This window comes from Delphinapterus leucas, chromosome 8 (genome assembly GCF_059928025.1).
Source record: "Delphinapterus leucas isolate spDelLeu-1000000601 "Yukka" chromosome 8, BTC_Dleu_Yukka2, whole genome shotgun sequence".
NCBI lineage: Eukaryota > Metazoa > Chordata > Mammalia > Artiodactyla > Monodontidae > Delphinapterus > Delphinapterus leucas.
The window spans coordinates 19,368,451-19,378,729 of record NC_143136.1 but is presented as its reverse complement, the minus strand read 5'-3'; the positions used below and the strand labels follow the sequence as shown (position 1 = coordinate 19,378,729).

At 42.6% G+C, this 10,279-nt stretch overlaps 1 protein-coding gene across 1 annotated transcript in view; it reads left to right on the top strand.

Moving 5' to 3' along the window:
- The first annotated feature begins 99 nt into the window (after positions 1-99).
- PLCD4 (phospholipase C delta 4) overlaps positions 100-10,279 on the top strand; it is a 33,474-nt gene continuing 23,294 nt past the window's right edge. Inside the window, 3 exon segments of the mRNA XM_089916373.1 lie at positions 100-7,931; positions 8,148-8,213; positions 8,216-8,299. Coding sequence (XP_089772499.1) covers positions 7,854-7,931; positions 8,148-8,213; positions 8,216-8,299 — 228 coding nt within the window. The 5' untranslated portion in view covers positions 100-7,853.

Below are 10,279 nucleotides of genomic sequence, written 5' to 3'. Positions count from 1 at the left end.
GGCCAGTAGCTGCATGAGCTGTTGGGAGGAATGGGAGGCAGGGGAAGGATATAAAGCCAAAGGACAGCAGGAACCCACCACCTGTTTCCCTTCCCTTTCCCATTCTTTTACCCCTAGTTCTGGATGCCATAAGGACCTTAACCTTGCTTTTGGCTTTAGCTGCTAGCATTTCCAAATCTCCGTGCTTTTCCCTTCTTCACTTCCCTCCTATTAAACTTAAAACAGATGTCTTAATTCATCAGGCTGTCCTGGAAGGGTATTGTATTGGGGGAGGAGAGGAGATGGTGGACGTCACCTTCAGTTCAAGTCCTCAAAGATATTTTCTAGATGACTTTTAAAAGGGAGGTGTCTGTGCTTAAGATGATAGGCTACTTGATCCTAGTCTTTGCCCTAGTGTGAATCTACAGTTCCATCTGTCTTCATGATTGTACTTGAAGCAGTATTAGCTGAATGAGTTAATTTTATTCAGATTTAAGATAGAGGGCTGGACTCTGCTTCCTCACTTATTCTGTCTTTTTTTTTTTTGACACATTCCCCTATGGTCTATGGGAATTACAGGGTTGCCACTAAAATATTTTACACTTTTTCATATTGTGTCAGAGAATCCCCCTTCCTGCTCTGGAGCTTTAGGTGACTCTATTCACAATCCAGAGCTTGAATCTGCAGTGTAAACTGCCTTGCTTTCCCCCAGTCCTTCCCCCTGCCATCACCTGCTTTCTCTGTCTCTAATCCCCATCTGCAGTCAAAGATGGGGTTGTTAACCCAACTAGAGAGAGACCAAGTATTTTTGGCCCACATCTCACACGATTGAAGGTGTCCCTGAATACATTTGGGGAGGGTTTATAAGGGGCAGGCTCAGAGAAACCTTGGCAGAGGCAGTTTGCCAACCCAAGGGCTCTTTCAAGCCGACTTTCACAAAGGGAGCCGGCTTGTTAGTTGGCTTCTGTCTCTTTAGAGCCAAGAAAGTAGTAATTAAGCAGCCTAGATGTAGAAAGGGTCGGATAAGCACTTATTCCCCTGCTTTCCAAAATGAAGAGGAGAACCAGGCCAGCTCTCACTAATCTCAAGCCTGAAGAGAAGAGGTCTTGGAGAAATCAGAGAACAGCATGGACTGGATAAATGTCTTGACTCCCTTCAGCCCGTAGTTTTGACCTGGAGAGTCCAGCTAGGGTAATCCTGATTTTTGCCAACCGCCTTCCTTCTGAGCCAAAGTTTTCTCATTCCCCCTCCTCTGGGGAAGCAGCTGAGGGCCAGGCCTTGCTCCCTGAAAAATTCTCTTCTGCATCTTCCGGTGCATTGGCCATTGTACTGTGCCAATAGTATCTTAATTCTTGTACCATCTATTCTCAGCTGGCCTTGGACCCCATGTAGGAGTTGCGGGGAGGGGTGGAAATGGGTATTGTTCCTTGTAGTTGATCCTGATGTCCTGTGTGTATAAAGAGGACCCCTCCCCCGCCCCGCATTTTCTGTGTTCCATCCTCACTCCCTCAACAGGATTGAAATAAAACATGCTTCTGTTTTTGTAACAATAATTTTTCTTTTAAACTGGAGATTTTATTTTGTCAATATCGAGGTATCTAGGCACTGTGGTCAGATGATCCTCATCAACCTTGCCTCTACCTCTGTTGAACTACACACACACTGCCAAGAGGGCAGTGATGGTTCCTTTCTAGATAGGTCCTTTGGGAGAAGATTACTGATGTATAAAAGCTGTTTGCAAGGCTGAGATGGTGCCCTTTTTCTGACAAAGTATCTCTTGCTGGGGCAGGACCTCACTCCTGGCTGTAGTAGCTAGAACAGTACTAGTGTGGGAGAGACTTCTATAAATGAAGAGGTAAAGCTTGAAACATTTTATCAAAGACTTTAATATTCATTTCTTTCCAGGGTTCAAGACTTAGAGCACATCTCCAGAGTTGTTTCCATCCCTGTTCCTGGCTCTTAATGGGAGAGAGCCAACCTCTGCTTCCAGCTTCTTTTTTCCAAGGGTTGAGGGCCTTCATTTTCAGTGATGGAACAGGGCAAGGAGAGGCATTGGTAGCCTTCAGAGCTTCCTTACTGGCTATATGTATGATTCCCTTGCTCACTATTCCTGCTGCTCAAAGGCTGGGAAAGTATGAGGGGGAGAGGGGGAATACACAAAGTTAATTGCTATCAAAAGTCCAAGGAAAACATTTAAAATAGGAAACCATAGAATGAAATGAGATTTTTCTTTCCAGAATGTTGTGGAATTTAAATTTTTTTTAATAATACATTTATTTAAAAACCAGATATAATAGGTAAGTTGAACAACACAATTAAACCTAGCTTAACTGACATAAATAGAACATTGTCACTGAACCAACAGTATACATATTTTTAATAGCACCAAAAGCTTTTACCAAAATTGATCATAGCTGGACCATCAAGTAAGCCTCAGGAAATTTCGAAAATAATTTAAAATAATACAGTGTTCTCTGAACACAGTGGGATTAAGCTAGGGAAAAAAACAACAACAACAACAACTGGAAAGTCCCTAACTGTTTATAAAACAGGCAGTAGAGTTCTAAATAACCCACTGGTCACAGGAAAAAAAGCACAAAGGAAATAAAAAAAATTAACTGGTAATAAAGATATGCCATATCAAAACCTGTGGTATACAGGTAAAGCACTAAAATATATAACTTTAAACTCACACATTACAAAAGAAAGGCTGAAGTCAGTGATCTAAGTTTTCACATCAAGAAACTGGGAAAGAATAGCAAATTCAAAAGGTAGAAGGAAGAATGCAGAAAAAAAAAAAAGCAATGAAATAGAAAACAGATGTACAATAAGGAAAATCAGTGAAGCCAAAAGTCATTCCCTCAAAAACAGTAAAACTGATAAACCCATAGACTGATCAGGAAAAAAACCTCAACATTAGAAATGAAAAAAGAGGGACTTCCCTGGTGGTCCAGTGGTTAAGAATCTGCCTTCCAATGCAGGGACGCAGGTTCGATCCCTGGTTGGGGAACTAAGATCCCTCATGCTACGGGGCAACTAAGCCCGCATGCCACAACTAGAGAGCCCGCGTGCTCTGAAGCCCGTGTGCCACAACTAAGACCTGATGCAGCCAAAAATAAATAAAATCTTTTTTTAATGGAAAAAGGGACATCATATCTTAGAGTCACCAGTATCATAAACTTCCAGAAACTATAGAAAAGGGGAACAGATCTCAATTCACTTATTAAAAATATATATATTTATTTATTTATTTGGCTGCACCAGGTCTTAGTTGTGGCACACGGGATCTTTAGTTGCGGCATGCAGGCTCTTCGTTGTGGCATGCGGGATCTAGTTCTCTGACCAGGGATCAAACCCGGGCCCCCTGCATTGAGAGCATGGAGTCTTAACCACTGGACCACCAGGGAAGTCCCTCAATTCACTTTTGAAGCAGTATAACCCAGCCACCAAAACTATCAAAGATATCACCAGAAAGGAAAACCAGGTGCTAATCTCTCCCGGGAATGTTAATGTAAAACTGCCAGACAAAATAAGCAAGTCAAATCTAGCGATATATAAAAATGATAATAGGTCATATCTAATTTGGGTTTACTGCAAAAATACAAGATTGATTCAACACTTGAAAACTAATGGATTCAATTCACACAATCAACGTATAAGGAGAAAAATCAATCTAGACAGATGCAGGAAAGAACACTATTCAACAGCTATTCATGATTTTTAAAAACTTTGAAAACGAGAAATAGAAGGGTATATCCTTAATCTCATAAAAATCTTACATATGTATGTAGGTAGGTTAAATATAGGTAGGTAGGTTAATTGATTACACACAAATATATATATGTGTGTGTGTAATCACTTTGACCCAAAATAAAATTTAATTATAATTTAAAGAAGTTAAAAGTTTCATATTCATGAAAACAAAAATAATTTTTTAATAAAATAAAAATCTTAATAAAAACCCTACAGTAAACCTCTCAATGATAAAATATTGAAATCATTCTCCATGAGATGAGGAATAAGATAAGGATGTCCACTATCACAACTCCGTATACCATTATACTGGTCCCAGCCGGTGTGATTAGTCAAGAAAATAAAAGAAGGGACTTCCCTGGTGGTCCAGTGGTTAAGACTGTGCTCCCAATGCAGGGGGCCTGGGTTCAACCCCTGGTCAGGGCTCTAGCCCGCATGCTGCAACTAAAGATCCCGCATGCCATAACTAAAGATCCCTCATGGTGCAACTAAAGATCCCACATTGCTGCAACTAAAGACCCCGCATGCTGCAACTAAAGATCCCGCATGCTGCAACTAAGACCCAGCACAGCCAAATAAATATTTTTTTTAATTAAAAAAAAATTTTAATTAATAAAAGATTTTTAAAAAAGAAAAGATTATAAAGGAACAAAAAAAGTGGTGACAACATAATTGTGTATGTAAATAATCCAAAAGGATCTACAGACTCTTAGGATTAAGTGAATTTAGCAAGGCCACAGAATACAAAGTCAATATACTGCCCCCCAAAAATCAATTATGTGTTTCTAAATTAAAATTTTTTTAATTAATAAAAGATTTTTAAAAAAGATTATAGATACAATAAATAGAAAATGAAATTTCAAAAATATGTTGTTTATAATAGGATAACAAATAGCTAGAAATATCAATAGATTTATCAAAAGATATGCAGAATCTTTACATTGAAAACAATGAAACATTCTTGAAAGAAAGACTGACAGGTGTGTGGTCAAATCATGTATAGTCAATTCACCAAATATTTTTCTTCCTTGTTATAGGTTAGCTTCTGTCTGTTGGAAGCAAAGGGGAAACTTGCCTATGTTCTCAGCTATTTGGAAATCTCACTGTGAAAGTTTCACAATAACTTAGTTTTATTTCTTGAAATTGTATATAACATAACATTAGATTTGAGAAGCATTTTTAACCCTGATGAAATTTCAGGGATGACTTTACGATCTGACAATAACATAAATGAATACATTTTGAAAATAAAAAAATTGAAATGCCTTAAATGTTAAAAAAAAAAAAAAAAGACAAAGATGAAGACATATATCGACTCCATGGATTGGAAAATAATATTGTAAGGATGACAGTTCTCTCAAATTGATCTGCTGGTGAACCTCAATTCTAAGTAAAATCCCAACAGGTTTATTTTTGTGAAAATTGACAAGCTGATTCTAAAATTTGCATGGAAATGCAAAGTGCCAAAACAGTCAAGGCAATCTTGAATAAAAATGAAATTGGAGTCCTTCCACACCCAGATATCCTCCTTTAACTTTCAACATTTTAGTACCACCTTTCTGAGATATGGCTTAAAAATAGCATACACTTGGGGCTTCCCTGGTGGCGCAGTGGTTGAGAGTCCGCCTGCCGATGCAGGGGACACGGGTTCGTGCCCGGGTCCGGGAAAATCCCACATGCCGCAGAGCGGCTGGGCCCGTGAGCCATGGCCGCTGAGCCTACGCATCCGGAGCTTGTGCTCTGCAGCGGGAGAGGCCACAACAGTGAGAGTCCCGCGTACCAGGGGAAAAAAAAAAAAAAAAAATAGCATACACTTGTATTTTCTGAAAGTTTTACCTCTTACACCCTTTGCATTTACACCCTTTGCATTTTTAGTTCTCACTTCTATCATCTTGTTCTCTGGTTTATTTTATACCTCCTTGTTCCCACTCCCCTTGGTGGTTTTGGTGTTTTTTTGTTTTGGGGTTTTTTTTTTTTTTTTTTTTTTTTGGTGCTGGAATGGAAGAGTGGCTACATATTCTGTGGTCTTTCGAAGTTATATATCTTGGCTTTTAATTCAGCAGGTGGTCTCATATTGATTTTTTAGATGGAATTTAATATTTTGAGTTGCCTTTTTGACCAACAAGAAGGGGGCTTTATTTCAGAAGTTTGAGTAGTTTGGTTGGATGGTCTGGGAAAGAGGTCTCTGAAACCCCAACCTGACTCCTGAGAAGCAGAGAAGTTTAGGGCATCTCCCCTGGGTGTCAGGAGGAGAGTTTAGGCTTGCCTACGTAGCAGTAAGAGAGTATACTGTTTAGATCTCCCTCTTTGCCATCTGCCCCTTCATTTCAATTTAGGGCTTCTAGGCCTTTCCTGGGCATGGTTCCCAGAAAGTTCCTCTGCTGCTGCTACCCTGATCAGGTTTCTGGATCTGTTAATAATAGACAACAGTGGGGGAAGGGCCAGGATCATTATGGAAATAGGAGCAACTAAACCAGATGGACAGTTCCTATGCACAGGGCCCTGTCTGTCTGCTCCTGTCCTGTGTCTGAGGAGCATTCTGCAGTGAACATGTCTTCTAAGCCATCCTTTGGAGCCACATTAACCTTGTGAAGGTCTCCAAGTGCCTTTCCCCAAAATCAGAACACATGATCTGGGGTGCTTATGAGGACACTGAAACAGAATGTTTGAGATTCAAACTCTACCAGGAAACCCTGGAGGGGTGATAATACCCCTCACGGAACACCCAGAAGGGAAGGAGGTTGGGCCGCAATTAGGTGAGGCAAATAGTGACTCAGAGAGGCAAACTGTATGTAATCCTGGAATCCAGAAGGGGAGTGGGGAAGGGGAAGGGGAAGTATGGAAAAATAAGGACAGGATGATGTTGGAGAAGTGGAAATGGGAGAGTAAGACGAGCATGTGACACAGGACCACTATTAAGTAAAATATGAAATCAGCACAGTTTAAATCTTGATGCCTCCTAATCTTCCTGTTCTCCATGAATGGACTTCCGTCTTCTGCCTCTACTCCCTGCATACTCCTTTTCCTTTACCAAAACCTGCTCGTAGTACAGTAAACTCAACTTAGGTCACGACTCCTCCCTCCTCCCAAAAGTAACCACTATCCTGACGTTTATGGTAATCACTCAGGATTTTATTTTAATGGGACTAACGATTTAGCTATAAATAATCACTGATGGTAGACTATTAGGCAGTTGAGGGATGTTTGGAGGAGACACAAGAGGCAGCTGGATCTCAGCACACTCAAAAATCACACCACTTCATACAGTTAGTTCCCTCTGTGCCTATGATTAAGACACACCTCACCAGAAGACGATCCCACAGAACTCCAAGTACAGTGCTGTGCCCTATGCCCTCAGCTCCATACTGTCATCCACTGATCCAGAAAGAACCATACCCCACAGTCTTCCCAAGGCAGAGCAAAAGTAGGTCCCAGCTCACAGTACTTGGGCGAGTGTAAGGGACTGGCAGTCTCTGCTGCTGACATGTGAGGCTAGGACATGGCCTAAACTTCCCTGGGCCTTAGTTTCTCACTGTGAAGTATGGGGCCATGATAAAGCCCTTTACAATCCCCTATTCCTCACCTAACTTGGTGCCCTTTCCTCAATCTTGGTTTCTGTTTCCACTGCCTATTTATACACGCTGTAAGAAGCTCATTACCTTCCTTTCCCAGTTGGGTGTCTTTCCAGCCTTGTGCTCCTCTTTTTGCCCTTGATCCTCAGACACCATGATTCTGCTTCATTTCTACATGTACCATTATAAAAACACATATACATCCTTGCATATTAGAGGTGCTGAACAAATGGTTGTAGAATGAATGAATATATGAAACAAATTGTTTTCTACATTCACGTACGCATTCCTTCAATATTTAGCAAGTACCTAATATATACGTAGATACCAAGCTATCCCTCTACACAAATCATTCCTCTCCTCCTTTTCTCATCTTCCCCCTTTCCCATTCTATCTTTTTTCCTTTCCCTGAGCCATAGAGTTAGACTGAGTGCCCGGCAAGGCAGGATGCAGAGACACTTCTGCCAGTGGAAACAGACACCATGGAAAGGAGCCAGATGAAATAAGGGCAAAGACAGCTGTACAACACGCAGAGAGAAACCAACCAGAATGAAAAGCAGTGATTCATGGAGCACTGCAACTCGGATACTCCTTGGGTTTCACTCTGAGAGCTACTGCAGGACTGAGGTCAGTGAGGGCTGGCATCAAGATGAAGGACAGACAGGCTCCTCCTCCCTGGAGATGTGATGCCCGTCAATCCCTCCCCTTAATCCTCTTCTGCGCACCCCACCCCCACTACTCCCTCACACTGACCAGTGTCCTGGGCCTTTAAGAGTTGGATGGGCTGGACTGAGGAGAGCGCTCACACCTCTCCCCACCCTACTCTTTCTATCTGACTGTAAGTCTGCCAGTGACAGCAGCAAACTGCAGCAGAAGAGGGGAGGAAGCCAGAGAGTGCAAGAGAAGCAAAGGAGAAAAGGAGCCCTCCTGGGTTTCCTCGGCCCACAGCAGAAAGCGTCGCAGATCTCAGACACAGGACTCCTCTCCCGCCCACGGTAAGGGCCTGGAGGCTCAGACCAGCCTCTGCTCCAAGCTCTGGCCTGTCTGAGTCCCTAACTCTGCCCTCCACATGCTTACCCACCCTGACTAAATCATACCCTGGACTCTTTTGCCTGAACAGGCCTACAGGGCTCTGACCTCCTGGTTTTCTCTAGCTTAACCTCTTTGACTTACAGTTTTCCTGCTGGTTGTATCAGTCACCTCTTTATATGAGGACCTCTTAGCTACCCAGGCTACCACTCAGAGGTGAGCCCCACCCTAGTAAGGGAAGAGAGAGAATTGGAGCAGCCATTCTTTAGCACAAATTCAATTACAGATTGTTGAGGATTACCAAATGAGGGCCGGCCAAGACCCATGGGGAGTACAGAAACCCCTGGTAATAGGGAGAGTTGTGAGACTTCCTTGGAAAGAGCCAGGGTTTGAGTTCTATGCCTGGTTCTTAGCCTGCTCAATGACCCAGGGCAGTTTGTTGGTGTGCCAGAGTGCTGTGCTGGGAAGAGCACTTGCTTCTAGTCCTGACTCTGATGTTAACTAGCTCTGTGACTTTGGACCACAACTCCCTGATCTATGATCAGAGGGAGTGGAGGCTTCCCCAGATTTGCTTGTGTATCAGGAGTGCTTATTAAAGATAAATATTCCTGGACCCCATCCTTGGAAATCTGGATCTGGTAGATTTGAGGTGGAGCTAAGGAATCTCTATTTTAAGACACTTTCCAGGAGATATTGATATAGCCAGGAACTGCTGGATTGATGTGTTATAAAAGAGGAGTCTTCAAGCTCTAACATTCTGAGGGCTATGACCCATTCTGTCCTCTTTATGTGAACCAGGTCTGTCATAATCCTGCTCCAAAGCAAGAGAGTAGACAGAATGATTCTCTTCCTTCCTACCCTCAGAGAGACCATAGACACCTTGAATTCCACTATTAGCCATTGGCACCATTGGCAACTCTGCCAAAGTCCATCTCTAGGTGACATGAAGCCACCTGGCAGTTGAGGACCAAATCTTGCTCGGCAGTCCTTGGCTACTTCCCACTTTATTTTGTGTCTCTATTTTCTCATCTGTGTTATAGAGGTAATTATCCATATCCTCAAGGATCTCCACATATGTGCCTAGGAGTAAACAGTTAAGACCCAATCTCTCTTACTCTCAGTCATTATCCTCTGCTCCTTGCCTTTTGCTCTTGCTCCCACTTCCAAATCCTTTTTCCCTCTTCTCCTAACTGCACCTACATCAGTTGTGACCATACTTCCCATCCTACCTTCAGGCACCAAAGGAAACACCAAGACCTAGAACACCTGGGTTCTAAGTCTCATTCTCTGGGCAGTTTGTTTAGTCAATCTCCTAGGATACAGGGGAAAATGAGGCCGAGCAGAGGGATGTGCTACTCAGTATCTGAACCCAAGTGTCCCCCTTCCAGGCTCTCAAACTCCTCACAGTGGAAGAGAACCAGAGCTATTGAGAATTAGAAGAGAAACAAAAGAGGAAGGAGTAATGAAGAGAAGGTATAAGGAGAAGGATGAGAAGAGGAGAGCAAAGAGAGGCTGACTTAAGTGAGCAAACAGGGAGGCAGAGAGAGGATGAGAAGAGTGAGCTGGGGAGAAAGGAAAAGGAAGGGGTCAAGCAGAGAATGGGGAAAGGAAAGAAAGAAAAGAAGGGCTATTAAGTGGAATACAGTGGGAACAGAAAATGATGGGGAGGAGAGACAAAACACTGATGTCCCTCATTCAGTCTTATCTCTGCTTTAATCTGCTTCCTAGAGAAAGCCCTTTCTAAGGGCAGAGTCTCAGTGAGACCTCTGAGGTGGTCATATAGAGACCTCAGTTCTAGTCCCAGCTCTGCCACTTAATTCATTAGGCGACTGGCAGTTCAGCTAGTCCTCTGTCCCCTTCTCTATAAAATGCAGTCCAGCTCTGACATTCTGTGGCTCCCTGAGTTGAAATTGGCCCTCTAATGGCCACATGTCACCTAGATACAG